This window comes from Centroberyx affinis, unplaced genomic scaffold (assembly GCF_046629955.1).
Source record: "Centroberyx affinis isolate AG114_WGS23_722 - 3 ecotype Tasmania unplaced genomic scaffold, CSIRO-AGI_Caff_v1 ptg006768l_1, whole genome shotgun sequence".
NCBI lineage: Eukaryota > Metazoa > Chordata > Actinopteri > Beryciformes > Berycidae > Centroberyx > Centroberyx affinis.
Window position 1 is genome coordinate 41,354 of NW_027283435.1, and position 22,596 is coordinate 63,949.

The 22,596-nt window shown below is 44.6% G+C and overlaps 1 protein-coding gene across 1 annotated transcript; it reads left to right on the forward strand.

Moving 5' to 3' along the window:
• Nucleotides 1–230: 230 nt before the first annotated feature.
• On the forward strand, nt 231–21,395 carry LOC139639039 (E3 ubiquitin-protein ligase MYLIP-A-like). The gene is given in 8 exon segments (XM_071513077.1): nt 231–430; nt 1,834–2,028; nt 13,250–13,363; nt 13,365–13,435; nt 17,208–17,405; nt 17,904–18,068; nt 19,353–19,779; nt 21,198–21,395. Coding segments are annotated over 8 exon segments (1,455 nt in total). The 5' UTR covers nt 231–343.
• The last annotated feature ends 1,201 nt before the right edge of the window (nt 21,396–22,596 follow it).

Genomic DNA, 22,596 nt, shown 5'->3' on the forward strand with positions numbered 1-22,596 from the left:
TGCAACAGGCGGGCCAGATGAGGGCGCCGTGAACTCCTCACACGTCCAGGCACGGGAGGTGAGCTGGAGCTGGGTCTGCATGGAACAGGACTCGTGATTGGCTCAGATTTTTCGACGACTATGTTAAGCTGGCCGTGATTGGATACCTCTAAGTAGGCGGTGCTTTGCACAGCATTTCATTGATATAGCCTACAGCTGGTGGCTGCTGTTTCGCCACACGGAGTGAGAGGGCTAAGAAAGTGAAGAAGGCTGGATGTAGGGGGGGTTTAAAGAAGACTAACGAGATTTGTTTTATTATTTTTAAAGAGTGGTACACCAAAGATTAAAAGAATACACAGCCAAAATGCTTTGCCACGTTACTCGTCCGGATTCGGTGGTGATGGAAGTGGAAGTTGATGCGAAGGCGAATGGTGAAGACTGTCTGAATAAGGTAGGATGTGGTGTGGTGGAATACACATCACGTTTTGTTGATTTGGTGCCTTTTTAAAACGTATTGTCATGCCCAGACAGGACAGCGGTGCTTTTGTTATCATGCGAAACTTTGACATCTCCACAACTAAACTTAATATGGATTGGCTCGCGCTCGCTTTCTGACACGGACACCCTGATTGCTGAAAAGATTGAGTGATTGAGCTCAGGTGTTGTCCGATGAGGAATAATTTATCAAGTTGCATTCACTGCCCGTGTTTGCATCCGTTGTGAACTTCATCTGTAAACATGCATGGCAAAAAAAAAAAAACTATCGATACATCGGCTTTGTTCACAGAGGCACAGGAAACAAAATGTTCAATCGCGCGAAACATTCAGACAAAAATGACACATTTTCTTGTAACAGTGAAACCTGTGAAAAATGTCAAATCGTAGTCGACATGCATGCAGGGAACTTTGCTAAATTGATAAAAAACTGCCCGAATGATTTTGCGGTGGTGATTCCTACCTATACATTGTAGGAGGCAGATGGCTTTGTCGAGGTTACTTTAGTTCATTCGTCTCCCTTTGCAAGTAGTCACAGTTTCTGCTCAACTCGATAAACTGCAACATGAGTTTGAACTAAGTTGATTACTATATTCACCCATTTTGTTTTGGCATGCACAGTATATGCAAACTTTTCAAGACTAGCCCGGGGTGTTTTCCACTAATGAAATCTATACACAACTATTTCGTATGCATAGCCTACTCCCAACTCGCCGTGGGTCTGAATGGGTTTTATCCCAGCCTCCGGCCTCCCTGTGGACGTTGACTAGGAGTTATGTAATAACCCTATGGCCGCGCCGTGGAGGGGGCGTGGGATGCGGCTTTGATGAGCTCCTTTACCCCGGGAGAAGCTCCGATTTTATTTCCACCCTATCTTGGGCTTTATGAACAGAATATTGATGTGTTTTACCGGCGTGAGTAGCAATGGGGTTGAAAAAATCATTTTGAACAAAGTGACAAACACACACTCTTTTTCCCTCAGCTTCCAAATAATAATGTGATACTTTATTGATCCCCATACGGAAATTGTGTTGTTGCCTGCCCCCCATCCACAGGCAGGTCAGAGCCTCTGGAGCTGGTATGGATTCCATATCTTGCTCAAGGACATTTCAGCCTTGCAGATGCTTGCTTACACAGGGTGTTGAACCCGGGTTCTCCGGTTGAGCGGTGGCCCCCCTACTCATTATGCCACCCCACTGCCATAAGCATGCTGCCTTAAATAAACTATAAAGCTTTTATAATGTCCAAAATACTTATCAGTATGCAAAAGATGTCCACTGGGTTTTGGGATCCCTTTTTGGATTGCTTTGTCAAAAACCTGCTTCCGTGACCTGCCTGACTTCTTTCATCTCTTTCCAGGTTTGTAGAAAGTTGGGCATAATTGAAGTGGACTACTTTGGACTGCAATTCTCAGGCAGCAAAGGGGAAAACCTGTGGCTCAATCTGAGGAATCGCATCTGCCAGCAGATGGATAACGTGACCCCATGTCGGCTGAGGCTGCGAGTCAAGTTCTTCGTGGAGCCCCATCTCATTCTGCAGGAACAGACGAGGTATGTTTGTCAACTTGCATGGTACATAAATAGATATGCACACGGATCCGCCACATCATGTATGTTCGGTATGATCATCCACATGACACTCATCTCATTTGCTCACAGGCGTACATACAGATGTGAAAGTTTAATACGTTTCCTGTATGACGCACACTATACCAAGTATCCACACATCATCTTGTCACCTTTCTGTGGAATAAGTTCAAGAGGGAAATTAAATCTAGTTTGTGCTCATCATTAAAATATTCTTGTGTGACAATTTACATCCCATTGTCAGCCGTTTGTGTGCTCTTATGATTGCAAGTCGCATGCAGAGAGGAGCAGGGGCTGGAAAAGCAAAACCAAAGCCATTCTTAATATAAGCGTTTTGTTTCCAGTACAGTGGAATGCCCTGTAGTAACCTCTTCCTCAAGCCCTGCCGGGGTTACTATAGGTCATTTTGGTGGAGCGCTAGGCAGGAAATGTGATCCGGCGGCTTGAGGGCTGTGTGCTGCTCTGCGCCTGCCCCCAGGGTCCCTGTCTGTCCCCTCTGTAGCCAGCGACAGCCTGCCCTCCGAGGCCAGCCAGCTCGACCTCCCCCGCTGCACCCATTCAACTCTGGCCTGGTGGTCAAAATAACTTTTGTTGTGCTTTTTTTGTTTCTATTGTTTTTTACCGTTTTTGTCTGAACAAAAGCATGTCCAACAGCTTGACTTTTTTGCAGATGCTGTTTGGAAATTGTACGATGAGGTTAGCTGAGGGGTTTTTTTGCTCACTGTTTTTTTTTGTTTTCATTCTATCCCTATTCTATGTTAAGGTTATGAGTCATTGTTATGGAGTTAGTTTTCCACAGTATTTTTGATAGCTTCATTTTGTGGGCATTTGAACCTCATGTGGACTTTGTACAGTATAGTATTTTCACAGCCATAAAAAGGCACTTTCTTTAATCGCAAAGTGATTAAAAATATGCTAGTTTTCTTTTCCTTCATAATCTTGTTTTAGACAATAGCCAATGATAAATACTTGATATAGCAAATTACATCTTTAGAGTCAAACCCCCCCCCCCCCCCCAACCGTCTCTTCTTCACCGGATTCTTAAAATAAAAACCCTCCAGTCAGAACAAGGTAACGCGCCTTGACAAGTCTGGATCCTGACTCAGTATTCCCCAGCCCCTTGTCGTTTGAAGTTATAAATAGCGAGTGCATTTGCAGCCCTCAGAACCTGTCCGAAAAAAACTGCTTTACACACAGTATCCGGTGTAATATCATCGGATGGTTGTATCCACCCCAGGCGGTGCCACGAGGGTTTGATACTGCGGGCCTGGAGCCACAGAAGGGGAGGAGAAGGGAGGGGAGGCATATGAGGGCACGCTTTGAGGGGAAATCTGTCGGATGTCTTCTTAAGCTCCGCTCTACACTGCTCTCGCCCCCTCTCTCACACACAGCATGCCACTTAGAGCTGTTCATTAAACTGAGATGTATCTGCCTTGGCCAGGATTTGTCTGTCTGGCATTCCAGCATGCTCTCAGTTGCTTTCCCGTTCACCCACTCTCTAACCTTCAGCTGTTTCTCGCTTGCTCGCTCACTTGCTCCCTTCTTCCTCCGTCCAATGTGCTTTATTGGCATGACTTTTGAAAAGATTCACAGCCAAAGTGTTTAGAGGTTTCAACTTATTTTTTCTGTCTTACCATCTTTTTACTGCTATTGGATTGAAGTGCCCTCATTCCTCCCTCACACTTTCTCTCCATCCATCTCATTCCCACTCTTTGTCCCCTCTCCTCCCCACCCTGGCCCTCTTTTGGTCGTCTTTGCCGAGGAAAGTGGAGAAAGGCGACAGGGTGACAGAGCTTTAGTGCACTTGGCTGCCAGCGCTGTGACCTCCACTAGATTAGCAGGGGTCATCAACAGATGGCTGGCATCGGAGGGGGTGGGTGGGTCATGGGGTTGTGAAAAAGGTGAGATAAAGATGTGAGATGGCAGGCACGGGGATGTGGGGTTGTTGCTAATAAAAAGCCACACATGATACAAGCCACCGTGCTGTCAACTCACAAGTTTAATTTTGGCGCGGCATTCATCCCGTTCATCCATCTGCTCAGATGTAATATCATTTAAGTGGTGGGGGAGCTAAGACTGGCATCCATTTGAGAGAGGAGGGCCAAATGTTGACAGTGCCCAGCAGTGGAATTTTGGGAACCAACACATAGCGCTGTGAAATTTATATTGCCTCTTCAAGGGTCAAAGTAATGACTTTTCTCTGGATGAATGTCATGTATATCTTTTTCTCGTCACAGGCAGTGAAGAGTTTATTTTTTTTATTTTTTTTCACCCGTCTTGAAAATACAAGGGTAGCTCTTATTTGTGCTTGCAGCTTTTTCTTTCCTGTTTTGTATTAGTAATGAAAGGGTGAAATGTCCACATAATGACATAATGACACAGATGGAGGATGAGTTTTCATAATAAGAATCTGCTCTCGTTATTCTTTCTGACACTGTTTTTTTTGTGACCCAGTGCTGACCAGACGCCTGTGTCCCACTAGTGGGGAGAAAAAAAAGTCTTTGTTTCAGAATGACGTGGCTGGCACTACGGCAACCCGGCAGGCTCCCCTTTCCCTAACTCTTTGTGCTGTCACCTTTGCCCTACTTAGGCTACCGCGGCCTCTACACGTCATGTACTGACTGCAAACATGCTCCCAGGCAGGCAGGCAGGCAGGCATGCAAGCCGGCACACTTACTCTGAAGCACATGACACAGACAGCCTTCGTCTATTACAAACATTTTCTGTCACACACGAATGCCAATTTCACTGCGGGGGGAACATCTTCCTAAAAAGTTCTGGGATGCGTGTCCAAGATGCACTCCAGGAGGTTCATTTCTTTCCCATATCTGCCATGCTGCATGTGTTTTCTCTATTTAGAATCTGTCAGCTCGTCTCATACAAGCACTGCACTGTCAGTGTTGCCTAAGACAACCACTGCATATCTGGCCCTCCAAAAAGTTCTCACACACAGACCCATAAGGAACAGACTGTTCTTGGCAAGTGAGTGTTTTAAGGGGGATGTCAGTCGGTGAAGGAATTAACCAGTTATTGACACCCACCTATAGCCACTACACACACACCCGCCCTATAACCACACAGACTGCAAAGTACGTAATGATGTATGCAAGTTGGTGTGAAATGTTCTCAGCAGGATATTGACACACACAGAGGGCAGGCGGCGAAAGGGGTTCCTTGGCACTGTTAACTCTCTGCTCAGCTGAGGGGTGGGCCCCTCTGTCTCTCCACCCTTCTTATAGGCCTTATTACATAACCTACAGTGGACTGAGCGCACACAGAGCTCAGCAAGCTGCTTATATAAGCTGCTGTGTACTCTGCTGCCTCTGGCCACGTAAAGCCCGCCAGGTCAATGGAGTGTGCGCACACACAGCTGAATATTTGGATGCTTTGTGCTAATGTATTTTCCTCTTTGGAGGGTGCTGGCTGGCACCTTTGGCAGACTGCAAGTTTATAGGTTTTATCAAAGAGCCGGAAAATGTGTCTGTTTACTATCCAGGCGTGCATCCATATTTTCTGGGTAATTATAGAATAGGCGTCAATCCCAAAATGAGCAGTGGCTGCTCGCAGGAAACTGTGCTGTAGGAGGATTTAACCTCCTATGATTAATAATGCAATCCCTGTATAACCTTTGGTAATTCTTCCCAATACAGGCACCCTCAGAAAGCTTTCCATGAAAGTGCAGGCCATCTCTCTTTTTGGGTTGCATGGGCTCAATTCAGCCTGATACGTTGGCAGCTCTGTCCCCTGCATCAAAAACCTTTTTTTCTTTAATCTCATTGCTTTGAGATTCCCCTTGTCTCCTGGCCCTTTTTTTTTTTTTTTTTAAATCTGGCATTTCCCGGCTTGCTTTAAAAAAAAAACAAAAAAAAAACACAATAAAAAAAAAAATATGGCAGTCTTTCCTAATGCATAAAGTTGGATATTGGGGTGGCTTCCTCTTATCTCTCCATTTCTATTTTGGACACCTGAAGTGCTATTTTGAACAAAGACCAAAGCAGGGCCCTTCAAACCTTCCAGTGGGTTGAGATGGAGTTGGTGTGCACTGAAAGAAGCTTCCAGCAGCCCAGATTCTTGGCTTCAGCATTTTCTTATTTCATGCCAATGGAATAGAAAAGCAGCTCTCAACAACATCCTTGCTCAAAGAACTTCTGATTTGTATTCATCTGTTTTTCCATGACATGCCAAGTGATGTGTTGTTACTGATTGGCTAGGAGACGCTGAATCGAAGATGAACACGCTTTTGATTGGTTTAGGAGTAATTGACCCAAAGGCCCCACAGTATGTTCTCTGCATCATTAAACACCACTTGCCAGGGGGTGTTCCTTGCCCATGTTTTTTAAATATGCGAATGTTTCCCCTTCATTAGCCTTGCGTTTAGCATTCTGATCAGGGTAATGTGGGATAGCCACGAAGGACATGGCTATTAGCACAGGCTTTATTAGAGGTCCTGATTCTTAACCCGTTTCCCCCCTTTGGGGCTAAGCCTTTCTCTAAAGCCAGCCAAAAGCCAAATGAGTTTTAACTAAAGAGGAATCCTTGCACATCTAGAGCAAAATTGGGTTGGAAATTAACCATGCACGAAGAAAGAGGACTAACTTGACCCCGTCTTATATTCTGCATGGTTCAGCTTTGTTCTACATGGAAATTGCAGTTTTAATTTCCATCAGTTCATCCCCAAAAACTGGGATGAGAGCAGTATCACCTTGAGATACCGTGGCAGAGTTCATACATTGCCTCTACAACTGAATGTCCTGCAAAAAGACTTGAGTACCCACAGGTAATTTATTCAGGTCACATAACTGTTACCATTTGCAACTTATTGACGCAGGCTGCAGGAGAAGATCAAACTGGAGATCACATACAAATGCTTGTGGGTCTTCAAGTATACAAAAACACAATTCATCTCATCGCCTAAATAACTTTGAACTAGCAGGGTAATCTTCTATTTTTAAGTTTATATCAGCAAGCCTCACAGTCGGGAATTAAAAGTTGTTTTCATTTTCCCTATGATTTTTCCTTCTCCCCTGGTTTGTCTTACCAACTCTGTTATGCGCACTCTAGTAACCCAGCCCCAGTTTCTCCTGTTTGGAGCCATAACATTAGCCCTCGCCCAAGAATGATAGCTGGAATTTGTTATTTTGGTTTAGTGTCTCAACCCAGGGTTGGTATTTGGCTTTAATCACTGTTTTACCATCCAGTACTGCGCACCAGCCTGTAACCCAAGGCATTTAGCATACAAACAGCTTCTTTGTTTCATTGCTATATGGCTCTTAGTCAGTTGAAATCAGCACAGAGCTAAGGGTTTTTTTGTTTTATTTAGTGTTTGGGATTATTTTATCGCTACTTTCTGCATAATTGTGTGATTAACACTCTTGTTTGGCTGGAAAGAGTATTAGTTTCCAACTTTCCATTCAACCCAGGCTTGGGGATAAGAGAGTGAGCAGAGTTTACTAGAGTTCATTGACAGCCAGTAACCCCTTCGAACACAGCTCCTGGCAATGTTATTTGACTAACTTACAAACCGCATTGTTGAGAGCCCAACCGATGAGGTCTGAAACTCTACTGGTGATTGGCTGGATGAGGTGCAGTCGCTAGGCAGAGGTGTTGGGTTTCAGCTAGTAGGGACTTTTTGTTCTTCTGTGTGGAGAACTGGCTGACATTCTGCGACCTACGTGGGTAATACACTCTTGGTTAGGGCAGAAAACACTAAAATGAAACAATGGTTTTATAGATGGGAGGACCAACGAGGAGATGAGCTTCGTTGACTTTGTAATAAGCCACTGGATACTTGAAGAAAAAAAGTTACCCAGTGCTTTTATTGCTCTGGCACCACATGGGAATAGAAAATTGCTTTTAATCTGCTATGAAAATTGTGTGCCAAATGCTTTCTTAACATTTAGATTTGTCAGCGATGAGTTGTTTTGAAAATCCACAAACACTGGGCTTTAGGAGAGACTGGTGTTTTTTAATGTAATGCTTCGAAGAGTGGGTGAAGGAAATCAGGTGAAATCAACTCAACTTGTCTCACCCCCGCCCCCCCTAACTCAGCTGTGCTGCCAGTGACCCATTTCCAGACTTTCTCTCTCAGGGTTCAGGCCTGCTTTAATTGAATTATTCCAGCCATGCAATCAAGTGTTCAAACATTCCCGCAGCACACCAGATGACCTCTCCCACCCCCACAACCACAACCACCTATTTGAAGCGCACTCATTTCTCACTGCGCTCTGAAGGCATTCACCGGGGTGGGGGTATTACGACTGTAAATGACTAAGCCTCTTAAGACTTTGATTGTGGGTTATCTCTACGAAGGAGAAAGGAATGATGAGGCGGATAGAGTATAATACAGTAAACTAGGACAGGAGGCTGTGGTCCCAGGACAGACTCCCTAGTGTTCAGTCTGTCTATCTGGTATGTCAGTTAGGGGGCATTGACGATGGATGCGGTGTTTTAAGTACAGTTTGCGGGTGCCTCCCTAATGGTGTATGTGCGAATGTGGCTGACTGGTAATGTGTGTTGCTACTCTCACATGGTGAAGCAAATGGGCTGATGCATCCAGAGGGGAGGTCTGTCCGCTGATAACGCCTCCTGGAGTGTGAGCCTGATGCAGCCTGGCATCTTCCCCTCCTAGCAGCCGACAGATTTAGGTACAGGTTCTGTGAATATGTCCGGCCAAGTCACTGTCTTGAGAAGCTGACATGCACACCGGCTTACGCTCCCTACATCACGCAACTGCAAAGCCTTTTCACCCATCTGCCCTCTCTTCTTATTAGCATGATAGAAATTGTAGCATAGAACTCATGTCATGGGCGATGGCTGCCTTCATGCCTCAAGATGCCAACATGTCCAGTTGGCTGCGCATGGTGCTTGTTTATCCGTTGTTGTCCCTTGTCTTGTCACCTTTTGTAAACCTGATGGGTTCGGAAAAGAATAACATCTTTTGAGAAAGTATGTCCAGACCTATCCAGTCACTTCCCATCTGTAAAGGGAGAGGGAATCGCTTTCCTGGCAGTCTTCCTAAGGCTTGTCACATCCTTTCAGAAGCTTCACCCGCTCAGGAAACATTTCGAAAAGGCGAACACACAAAGAATTGGGGCTGGGCTTTTTGAGATTTATCGTCTGTGCAAGACCATCTCAACCAATCGGTCTCAAAGGGCCACGTCGTGAGTGATTGTTCCTGGTTTTGTACACTGCTGTGCTTCTCCCATGCTCTTTTTATTTTCCCAGCAGGGTTTAGGATGGACCTTGACAGGTGCAGAGGGGGCATCACACCACCTGGGTATCCTAATCCTGGGTTAGCTGTCTGACTGGAAAGACTCATGACTAGGGCTTTAAAGAAGTAAACAGCTGAAAGAATAACCGTACTGTGTTTGAGGTCATGTGTGCAGTTCATTACTTTCTCCTCTTTACTCTTGCGGTTGCTCATAGCAGTTGTTATCAAGCAGGAGAGTTACTGAGATAAGCTTTCAATGCTAGCTCAGTGTTTGCTCACTCCGCAGCTGGTGTTGGAGAAGTTACCTTTTTGATTGTGGAACAGCTGTGTATAGCAATATTAGTCATGTTAAAGTGGGGCATGGCAGAGTGCAGAGCCGATGCCTCTCATTCCAGCCTTGGGGCATTGAGGCAGGGGAGCTGTCAGTAGGCCTGTGAACTGCAGTTATCCCCAGTGCTGGCCTGTGACCACTTGTAACCTCTACGTACAATTGTGGCCTATTCTATTGAAAGGCTTATTAGAAGTCCGTTCTCCCAAATGATGATTGGCATTTAGGCTGGAACCTAGCTAAACACACACGTCCGTTTACACACGTGTGAACACCGTGGAGCAGGGAGTGCACGGGTCAGATGTCACGCTCGGCAGACCAGTGGCTGCCGGCAACATTCACTGTCCATATTGTGTCCGATGGTTTAGTGATGTGGCACTAATGTTGAGCTCATTATTTTTCTGCACAAGTGTGACCACGTGTTGAGTTTGCCATCATAGTGTCACAATACCCAAGCTCATGACAGGCTGGAAGATGTGCTTTTAGAAGCTTTGAACGGATTACATGCCTTGCTCAATGGCACAGTGACCTACATTAACCTTATTAAATCCCCACCTGAACTAGAGTAACCTTTGCAGCGTGCCCTATAGTTACCCCTAGCCGGCGCCCTGTGGTAACCTTCCAGACAGGTTGGGGCCTATTGTTTGTGTCAGGCAGGTAGCTAACTAGCAGCGCTCCGTCACATGACGCCTGCTGGGCCTGACACAATAGAGCACCGTGTTTGTGTGTGTGTGTGTAGGGGGGAATGGGATGTTTGACACCATATCAAAGCGCTGTTTGTTATGACTGAGGCTAGCCAGCTATGGGGCTTCTGTTGTTATGGTCTGGCTTTATCAGGGGTGGTGTAGACTTTCTTTGTTTTAAGTGGCTCACAGCTGCTTTTGCTGCTTCTGTTGCTCTTATGAAGTGCAGTGCCTGTTTCTCTTGGATGAGGTGTGTCGGTGTTGTTGCATATTGCGGCGGTTACAGTACACACGTGTGTGAGTGTTGTGCCACCTGGTGTGTGCTACTCCCTCAAGAGCCTGGTTTCCACTCCCGCAAGATGACAGAGGAAATGCAACCCCCAGCTTGTTCCCATGCCCCCTGTAATACCCACAAGACATCACAGGAAGATGTAGATTCTATATAAACAAAACACAATGGGTTTATATAAATTTAACAAAGGGGGGATAAGTGCTACCTTATCCCGCCTGTGAGCCAAAGTGTCCCTCCCACCCCCCTCAAATACCCCTAAGTCACAATGACCTGATTTGCACAAACGAAAAATCTCTCTTCACATCTGCCTTCAAAGAGAGCTATAGCCCAAGGGAGTTTTTCAGCACAAATAATAGACAAGAATCTGGCTTAGTCTGCTTTTAGTCTGCCACATCTGGATGTAGTGGGCCAAAGCAAGATTCAAAGCCATATTCCTGTTGTTTACACATTAAATGGCTCTCTGGCTAGACCTCCTTTCAATACTAGATGCTAAAAGTCAATTTTTTCATTGGTATAAGTGAGGCCCATGCCTATGGACTATACAGTGAGTGATGGTGGGGTTACATTAGGTCACTACATGTATGGCGACAGCTGTGTTTGCTATCTATGTTATGTGTGAAGAGGGGAAAAACTAGGGAGTTGCCCCTCTGCAGCTGACTGGCTCTCATCTGAGCACAACTATCTGAGCACAACTACATGCCTGTAGGGAGTGCAGGAGCGTAGAAGGGAGAGAGGACAGAAATTGGGGTATGAAGCTCTGGCGCAAAAGAGGGGAAAAATAAATCTTCAGAAGGAGACATGGGGACAAAAGAGACTATGATAGCAAAGGAAAGAAGAGTTAACCAAACAGCATTGTCCAGTGGAGAGCTGCCTAACCGGTTTGTGGTACTGTGTTACAGTAGCAGGTGATGGGGAGCAGGCTGATGCCTTACAATCTTCTTATAGTTACTGTGCCATAGGTTACAAAGAGAGAACCCGCTGTCCTCCTTACAGTCATTGTTTAATGAACTGCAAACCTCATTCTTCATATCACCTTACATCCCACATCTATGTATATGGGAGTGTACTAGGATACAAGTAGCACTCTGTATTGTTCAATTCCTTGTTTTCCCATATCTATTTAGATCTGAAAAGACATACCAAGCAATGGTAGGTTTAGGTTACCTCGGTTCAGCATCGTTCATGATGTTAGGATTGATTCAATCAGGATGTTACTCCTTTTGACGTCTTGTCTCCTGCTGTTAGCAAGAAGGAAAGAATTCCTCAGATCCTCTGGTCAAAACAATGGAAAGGACCTGCCATGACTTATTTCTTGAGAGAATTTTGTTGTTTTCGTTGGCTGCACCAGAGCCCAATGTCCTAACCTAATCGCTCAGGCCGAACAATGACGTTTGTTGTTTTTGACTAGCATTGATCTTTAACTGTTTTCTACCGTCACCAGACAAACAAGCCTAATCCCCACCTCATCTTGGGCACCAAAACAAGCATTTTGAACAAGGAGTGTGGTTTGATAAAAGTCCCCTTTGTCAGGCAGAACAAGATTAGTGGTGACTTTACATGGGTGTATTGCATTGATTATGGGGTTATTGAACAGCATTTTTGACAATGAGCCATGGAGCGAGAAACGCAGACAGAGGTCTGGCCATTATCACTCAGCCTAAGTGCCATTATCACACACAGACCCCCTCCATGTTGCGACACTGTGGGCCTTATCGCTTGACAGCACACGGCAGGGGTCACGAATAAGTAGTCATATAGAGGCAGGATCTGTTGCCCCAATAGATGCACACTGCTACTGTTCTCACATGTGCACAAACCCCTACTGCTGTCTTACAAATATGTCTTCAAACACATACAGACTCACGCACCCATATATATATATATATATATATCGTACATACACACATGTAGCTTCTGAATGATAAGAGGTTGCAAAGAGTTCAGTCAGTCACCAGGGTAAAAGTCAAACTACTTCATACACTGGGGAAAAACTGCCATCCACTCCTAACCTCTCTCTCTCTCTCTCTCTCTCTCTCTCTCCTCTCTCTCTCTCTCTCTCTCTCTCTCTCTCTCTCTCTCTCTCTCTCTCTCTCTCTCTCTCTCTCTCTCTCTCTCTCTCTCTCTCTCTCTCTCTCTCTCCTCTCTCTCTCTCTCTCTCTCTCTCTCTCTCTCTCTCTCTTCTCTCTCTCTCTCTCTCTCTCTCTCTCTCTCTCTCTCTCTCTTCTCTTCAGTGCTTGTGTCCCTTAAAAGAGAAGCGAGTCTGTTTTGGTGTGTGTTTGTGAGAGGAAGAGAAGTGAGCGAACAAATGGTGCTTTTTTGTTTGTTTTTTCTCCTGCCACACACACACGCGCACACAACTGCTGTCTGTGGTGAAATCCTAGCCTTATGACAACCACCTGCTCCAGCCTGTGTGTACTGTCCACCTCCTGGCGCCTCACCCATCACACATGGAAAAGTAATTTGCAGATTGTAAATAGGCCCTATCTCAAATAGGAACGTGCTTGAGGTACATGGCACACAATGGTAGAAAGCACACTTGGATTAGATGAGAAGACATATGTTGCCTGGTTTGTGTAATTCAACTAAATTCTGTTCACCAAAGCCTTTCTCTAGATAACAACAGCATTATTTGATTTCCCATTGACCATTGTTCCATATTCTCCTTCCTGTCTCCAGACACTCTTCTTCATGCATGTGAAGGAGGACCTCCACAGCGGTCACCTGCGCATGGGCTCGGAGCAAGCAGAGGAGCTGAGCTCGCTCCTGGCACAAGCCGAGTTCGGCGACTACCAACCAAAACACAGCCAAGTACTGGTACTCAGAGCTGTGTGGTGAGGAACCCAGCCCTGCCACTATCAACAGGTACGGCATCTTTCAAAGGACAAACATTAGTTTTAAGGGGAGCAAAAATTGATGTGTTTTTTTTTTTCTAGCCAATAAACAAGACTGAATTATGAATACATAAACTATCTAACACTATCTAACACCATCTAACAGAAGAGGTATTCATTGTTTTGCCTCCCCAAGTGCAGGTCTGGGATCATTTGCTCTCTCTAAATCTAACTGTAGTGAAAACCTTGCACTGACTTGAGACATTACTAATAGTATTGCGTTATTTGAGCAGTTTACACAAGGTAACTGGAATTTGTCCTTTTGCATAGCCCTCCAAGATAAACACACACACTCGCATAATTCCCTGCCCATATGAGTTCTTGGAGACAGCAGAACGGGATGCCCTGTAGTGTAGCACTGGCTGGAGCATTAAGGGTTCAATACCTTGCTCACTTTTTTTCTACCTCTAGGCCAATGTGAGATTTTGGCCATCTTGGACCACATCTCACCTGTACTAAAGGTGATAACCTTGACATGTTTTATTAGCTGGTTTTAAACCACACATCCGCCCTGATAAAACGCAATTATGCTGTTTCTCATTTGATCAAGCGATAGCGATCCGTCCTTGATAAAGTCTCGGGCTGTGCAGGCTGATAGGGAAATGTAATTGGGATTATTATTATTATAAAACTATCATAATCTACACAGATGTGGTCTGAGTTACTACAATAATGACTTATCAATCATGGCCTAGTACCAGCATAAATACACTAATATTTAATTGGTGTGTCAGGAGATTAAGAGGATCTTAAGCACTTGGACTGATGTAGGCTTGAATCCCACCATAACCTCTTCTCCTGTGTATTTACTGTTGCATGTCCCATATCATTAGTCTTGCAGTTGCTTTAAAAATGCTTACGTAATTGCTCTGACCATTTGACCGTCATAGAAACCTGTTAACCTTTATTTGCGTCAGCTTTTTTGAAGCTCCGCACCATTGTTACCTCTAAGAGAGGTAAGAGTCCACTCCATGAAGACATGATGAAAAGTCAATACTGGGTCATGGCAATCTGCCAACAATGGTATATAATAGTAGCTGGTGTCCAACCTTGAGTGAATTTTAATAAAATCTAGAGACCAGAAAATACATTTTATACTGGGTAGTACTTATCTTACTTATTTATTTTATTTTTATACATGTTTTTTGCCAGTGTATCTTCTTTACCCAAAGTGACACACACACACAGACACAGTGTCAGGCTGTTTTACAGCTAGCGCACACACACACACTCGTCAGCCAAACAGAGCAGCTGACAGGACAGCAGATAGCATGTGCTTGCTGAGTTCCTCTGACAGAAAGAAAACCTCCCACTGTTCATCTTGAATGTTATTCTCACTCTGAACCAAACCTGTTTGGCCATTGGATGACTAAGTGGAAATTTCACTGCTGCAAAGTCTTCAAGTCGGAGAACATGGGTCCCATTGCATTGGTCATATAACTGGGAATTGAAGTTGGTGTTAAATAGCAGTTACACTGACAGGAAATATATGGCAACAGCCCTTTCTTAATGCCATCAGTCATGCAAAATAATCTAAAAGATATTTTAATGGCAGTCCTCTCCCAAATGAGGACTCCAGAGATTACCAACCATCCTGGATTAGAGATCCACTATTGAAAAGTCAAAGACTACAATGTAGCCTACAATGTTTATCACGTTGGCTGGTAAAATTTCTGGCTTTGATTCTGGCTTTGCGTCCCATCCAGATACCTGCAGATAGTTCTCCACTGGTTAATACTAAACCCAGATAAATGACTCCCTGTACTGCTATGTGCAGTCTGAGAAAACTAGGCTACTGTTAAGGCAGTTGAGCAGATAAACCAGCAACTGGGAGATGAGCAAATTATTGACTCTTCAGATTAACCTAAATCTGGAACACTTGAGCAAGCAATGGGCTTGTATTTGTATAGTCCAAATAATTTGGTTGTGTAAATAATACATCACCTGAAAGCACAACAACAACTATTTATGAAAGTGCCGAACAAACAAATATACGGTCTTTTAAATAGTCAAGTTTGGAAAACTTTGGCATCAGAGTGGAAAGAGATAAGGGAGAGAGGGAACAGTGTAATGGAGAAAGAAGTGGGAGAACAGGGGGCAGCGGTAGCTTTGGGAGCAAGGCCAAGCCAAACCACTCCAGTGTTTGTCCCGGGTCGTGAGGCCACAGCCATCAGCTTTGTTTACCCCTGCTACACTCAGGCATTTTCATCACACACTCGATACGCACAACACTAATCAACCCAGCTCAACCAAGCTAATATGGATAAAAAACAGCCTTGTTAGCAAAGATGCTGAAATACAGTGTAATAGGCCTCCTTTTTTTATTGATGGCCTCTTGCTTGTTTTTCATTGAGGTGAATGTTTTTGTTTTTGTTAATTAGCGTGCTAATACCAGTGTTTGCTTTTGTTGGTTTAAAAATATGGGTACTGGTGCTGATGGATAATGTCTGTGATGTATCAAATTCTCATCATTGAATGAGAGCCATGGCTCCGCAGAAGCACTAATGAGTTTTAATTACAGCTTGATTGTTGCTGCTGGGGTGTCAAAAAGCACTACATCATTCAGTCATATTGAAGTGGTTAGAGCATGGATATTTGATGATAGTCCATTTGCTTCACTTAGCTTGTACTGTCTAAAAATGTATGTGGAAAAAATTTACCTAATTGACAGTTTTAGTGGCCAGAAGCTGGGAACTTTGGCGTTAATACAGCTCTGATACTTGTACAGTTCAGTAAGCACTCTGAACTTCAGGACAGCATAATAACACAAAAGCCGCTCACAAATAAGTATTTGTTTGCCTGTTTTTTTTATTTTTTATTTTTTGTCAGATTAGGGGATGAAGAGATGATTTATGCTGAAATGTTGGGCAGAGGCACAGAAGAGAAGAGTTGACAAACAAGCACAAAACCGAATTCCCCCTCTCTCACTCCCATCTCCAACAAACGGTCTCCACAGAATTGCCTGTCCCATCCACCATTGTTGGGGAATTTATTCAAGAATCACTGCAGTGTCTCCATTTCCTTGCTGCTGCCTTCAGAGTGGCTTTCTGGAGCCATTTGTTTGTGGTGCAAGAGGCACTGGGAGACCTCTATTCCTCAAATGCTGTGGCTCTTAAATTATACATTATCATCCCCCATCTGCCAAACCTGCTATACTGTATTAATAAACCCCTCCTCTATGTGTTGTATCGGGCCAGCAGGCACTGCTGTTCATTGTTGCACCTCCAAACACTGTGTGTGTGTGCACAGATGTGGATCCAACAGCCATTTTTCTCAACACTTTTCTTTTCCTGTCCATGAATTGTAAATAACAATCTCCCTACTCTGGTATAGAAATCCCATCATGCAGCTCCTACCAATTCATGGTCTGTACAATTCAGCAGCCTTCACTGGCAAAAGGAAATATCCAGCTCTGCTGCCTGAGCATTGATCTTATAAGTAGAGTTGTCAGAATAGTAGTGATTTAACATCAGGGCTTTACGCCAGAGGGTATGCTCAAGCTTGACAGTTACAACACACTCCAAAATGTTCAGTGTTGTTGCACTCAGTCTGCTTTATATAATAGACCTGTCTCAGTGGGTGCTCCTTGATATAAGAACCTGTGTATGATTAACCTTATTTCATGTATTCCTAAGGCTCATGTCATACAATGCCGTTTCCAGATTGAGAAAGAGAACTGAATAAACTGAAACGATTGTCTGTCTCTCTCCCCTCCTCTCCCCTTGGCCGTGTTCCTCCTGCAGCATCATCTCCAGACACAAGGCCCTGGAGGGTTTGAGCCAGGGCTCCGTGGAGTACCAGGCCCTGCAGCTCATCTCCTCTCTGGAGCACTACGGTGTGGAGTGGCACTGGGCCCGTGACGCCGAAGGCCAGCGGCTGGCCATAGGGGTTGGGCCTGAGGGCATCGCCGTCTGCAAGGAGGACTTCAGCTTAGTCAACAGGTATATACACACCCTATACATCTACTAATAGGCCTATGTAGGCCTAGGTTAGGCTATATAGAATAGGTAGATTGTTTGTCTTGCTAAATCTGACCTTGCCTACCTGTGTTTTTTTGCTATGTTTGTCCTACATAACTTTGTTCACCATTGATTGTGTTTAGTTAGACCTAGCTAGACACATTCTCTGTAAAGTCCTCTGAGACATGCTTGTGACAAAGGACTATATAAATAAACTTGACTTGACATGTATCTTCAAAGTTGATGGTGCATCAATTATACATTTATGATATACTGTAGACTTGTGTCTTGTGGTTAATGTCATTAGCAAAATTCTTGAACATGCAGCAGAGACAAGTTAAGATTTTTGTCACAGCCTCATTAGATATCAAGTCACAAGTTCAGATGCTTTTGTTTTGGGGAACTGCATGTCTTACTCTGTGAGGAAGTGACTGACAGGATACAGTTTATAACCGCTTCCTTCTCTTTTTTTTTTCTTAGAATAAGCTATCCCATCATCCAGATTGCCACCCAGTCAGGGAAGAGTGTGTACCTGACTGTAACCAAGGACACCAGTGACAGCGTGGTGCTTTTGTTCAAGCTCATCAGTAACCGGGCAGCCAGCGGCCTGTACCGGGCCATCACAGAGACCCACGCCTTCTACAGGTGAGGGCACAGGACAAGAGTCTGATGTCATATTTAAACCCAGATCAATTACTCACTTGCGATCTGAACCTACAGATTTTTGCAGAATCTATCCTGTCAATCGCTTTGCACTGTCCCAGTTGAAAATCATTTGTAGAGCATACGCAAACAAAGTCAGTGCTGACATAATTGCTTGCTCCTTTATGGTTCTTGATTAGCCAAGCTTCACAACACACTGTATACAATCCTTTGTTACTGTAGACTACAGCTCACTGAAATGAATTTGGAGCTCTTTTGTAAAATCAGAGCTCCAGTTTGTCATGCTAATGTTGTGGAGGTGCCTGTCGGCGCTCCTGGATATAGGCCTAGCTGTTTGTCAGTCATTCACCAATCTGTGCTGCTTTCGAAGAGCAGTTCCTGGCCACTGTAGCGTGTCATTATAATGCCTCGAGCAATGGATTGTTGACTCTCCTTCACTAAAGACTAGTAGATTTAGAGTGAGAGGGGGAAAAACCTGACCTAAAATGTGTTCTCTAAAGACTGGTTCTGCTCTGTTTGGCATGGAGTGCTTGCTGAATATGCATTCTCCTAACCGCACTCATACACATTTACTAAGTGTGCTTCAGGTCCTTTTTTACCCTTCCATGGTACAAACGCATGCGAAGTGAGACACATAACCACATACAACAGTCCCACGTCCTTGGCCTGAAGCAATAATGATGAAAGCATAGATTGAACAGGGCAATCTTCAAAAAAAATGGATGCTGTTTTTCCTTACCCTAGAGAAATATGTGTACGTGTCGGCAATTTGCAGTGAGCAGGGACAATTCAAATGGCTGAGCTATGAAATTGTTCTCAGTCAGTCACAATAGCCACAAAGGTACAAAAGACGGCCCTCTCCTTTTGTTTCAGGGATGGGTTTTAGCTCAGAGTCCGCAGATTTTTTTGCAGGCATGTCTTCGTCCCACTTGCTCAGATGCAAGTATACAGTATTGCCCACAGTGGGGAATGTGTCATCAGAACACGGGGAGCTACAGACGTTCTCTGAATAAACAGTGCAGCGTGGATATTCAATTATTAAATTAACACAAACATACCCTCCTCAAAGTTTACTGAAGGATTTTGTAATGAAAGCAGAAATGAGAAAATTCCTGTAGCTGTAAAATACATTTATGCCTATGTATTATGATCCCACTGACAGCCAAAATGTGACATATCTGTTACACATATCTCAGCTCTGACTGTGGTGATTGACATGAGTAATCACATCTCATCCTTTATCCTCCCGTCTCTTTCCCTCCCCAGGTGTGACACGGTAACCAACGCAGTGATGATGCAGTACAGCCGCGACTTCAAGGGCCACCTGGCCTCGCTCTTTCTCAACGAGAACATCAACCTAGGCAAGAAATACGTTTTCGACATCCGACGTACCTCCAAGGAGGTGTACGACCACGCCCGACGCGCCCTCTACAATGCAGGCATCGTGGACCTGGTGGCTCGCTCTGGCAGCGGGGAACGCACGCCCCCCTCGCGCTCCCCAAGCAGGGACAACCAGCAGGACAAGCAGGAGCTGGACTGCGGCAGCTGCCAGCAGAGCCGGGCTTTGCAAGAGAGGCTGCAGAAGCTGAGAGAGGCGCTGTTGTGCATGCTGTGCTGCGAGGAGGAGATCGACGCCGCGTTCTGCCCCTGCGGCCATATGGTGTGCTGCCAGACCTGCGCAAATCAGCTCCAGGTGAGATGTCATCACTACCTAATAAGCAGTACTTATTAGGCTAGACAAGAGGACAATCATACGAAAACCAAACAAAGTCTTGTTTTGTTTGGTCCTTCACCTCAACTGACTTTGAGTTTGCTGCTGTATAGTTCCAGCTTCTCATCCCTTTATGGTCCTTTAAACAGCCATCCAGGGCTTTGCTTACACTCTCTGCTAACCTGATTGTCCCCCCACTTAATCAGCTAAATGTTGCCCAACTTTGTGGAGGCAGATGGTGTGTGTGTGTGTGTGTGTGTGTGTGTGTGTTTGTATTTTGAGGGGATTATAGCAGCCAGGCAAATCTCCCTTCCATTAACTCAACTAGGAAACGTGACACGGCTACATTAACTACATGTGTATGAGTGAGAAGAAACTGAGACAGAGAGGGGGAAGGATCCACTGCTTTCACCATGAATGTGGAATCAATTTTGACCTTATCTCAACTCGCTAAGCTAGCCAAGAATTGGAGAGAAGTGTAGAGTAATACAAATTTTTGAAAGGGAATGGTAGACTGTGCATTAAGTCTCTGCCTGCCTCCTCAAGCCTCTTCCCTTTATATCTTATATCATCAGCTTGCCCTCTCCTCCCCATAAGACATTTGTCTCACTGTCCTTCAATCCTAACACTGATATTTGTCAGATGACCTTACTGATGTTTAATGAATTGCCTAAATGGCAGTCAGCGCTCCTCTGCCTGGCCCATTTGATGAGAGGGCAGGTTTCCATGGCTCTATATTCTATCTGAAATATGATAATGGTTCCGTATCCCCCTAGCTGGCCCCTCTCTGCTCCTACCCAGGCTTTGCCGCGTCATGCTTTTATGTAATGTGCTGGCTACACATGGATTGTCATGTGGCGAGCAGGGGGTAGAGTAGCTGTGCAGCTAGCTGTGGGGCTGAAGGAATCATTATGGTAATTTGTACTTTGTAAGCCAGCCTTTCATGCAGTACGAGGCTGCATTTAAGACTGTAATGTATTTGGGAACTTGGTGTAGTTGGCTCAGGTCTCATGCTTTGTGTTGTGGTCATTTATGTGGACATTTGAGAGTGTCTTAATAGGTGTGTGGTGAGGTCAGATTATCTCAGTGTTGGTGATGACATGAATCATTCCACAAGAGACTCTGGATAAGCGTGTTGGTCAGATTGCCAAAGAGTAATGGTTGTACCATATTATCAAATGGATAGTCCAATTTAAAATTTAGTTTACCAACTCCAAGTTTGCTTAAAACGTAATGGATGACTCTGTAACCTCATTAGCCCTTTCTGGCCCACCAGAGCAAGTCTGGTATCCAAGCGTAGAGGGCTATAGAGAACACCTCATTAAAAATAAACAAAACACAAAAATGCTCACCTATCACTGTCATTGAAATACCTTTTCTCTTGTGTTCTTCTCCCCCAGTCGTGTCCTGTGTGCCGGTCGGAGGTGGAGCACGTGCAGCATGTCTACCTGCCCACCTGCACCAGCCTGCTCAACCTGACGCTGACTGACAACCACCACCACCGCAGCAGCAGCAGCCCTCCGCCCATCCACAGAGGCATGGCCGCTCCTCACACCTGCTCCACTACCGAGTACGAGCACAAGATCTACCACACATAAACACGACTGACCCCCCCCCCCCTCCAGTATGAACTACTTTAAGCAAAACCAGCCAGATCGATGTTTTGTAGAGGAAAATCATTTGTAGAACGCAGCCTTCTCCGTCTACGTTTTCTGCCTGGACATGATGAACTACCAAACCTAAAGAAACTCCTGAGCACACACCAAGGTTGACGCACCGGAAATCACTCCCTCACCTAATGTTTGTGTTTCATTAGTTACTTCCCTTCATCTCGTTGGACTTTCAGCTCGTCTGGTTGGCTGTTAGTATTTGATTTATTTGTTCGATTACCATTTAAGACAGTGGTGTCACAATGTCACAGTTTTCTGTTTTGTTTTTTAATCATTGGAAATTCCCTGCCACAACATTATTTTACATTAGCCTCTTATCGTATTTCTTAATTAAATTATTGCATCAGTTGACCTGATACGCAGTAGAAACACTATTTCTTTTGTTTTTGATTTTGTGCTTTGATTTGTGTTTTGGTTGTTTTTCTCTTTGCTCCATATCAGGCTCCTAGCCCCACAAAACATGTACCATATAAGGAAATTCTGTGTTTTAGGAGAATAGCTAAACACTGTACATAATGGATGGAGTAAATTAATTTTTTTTTTTGCATTTTTAAAGTTTCCTGCCATTTTAAAGCTTGCCTATTTGATTTGAGGACTTAGTTTTATGATGTAATGGAGTGAAATGCATTTTTTCTTTTTTTTTATTATTTCTGCTTGTTTGTTTTTTGTGTTCCATGTTTTCCATGCCAATGAGGAGGTCTCTAGAGGCTAAGGAGCACTGCTCTGGGTATAGCACTGCATACTGATTACACAAGAGGCGATAAGGCCACCGTTGTCCCATTCATGTGTAGATCTCTGGGTGGATGGGGGGGGGGGGGGGGGGGGCTGGGGTGTCCCCAAAAGTCCCAGGAAGTTCTGTAAGCCCACCAGAACTGTGACCGTGGAAGAGAAATGTCTGGCTGACACTCCCTCCACCCTCCTTACCTCGAAACGGGTCTTGAAGATTAACTGCCACTTTCCAAAACAACAAGCCCGTTTCACAGACTGCTGCGCCTCTACTCCGCATTCGTATCTCCATACCAACAGAAACACGGAAATTGGAGAGCACAGAAAGCTCTTATTTTCCTACTAGACATGTAACCAAGAGGTTATCTACTGAAATCTTTATTATTATTATTATTATTATTAT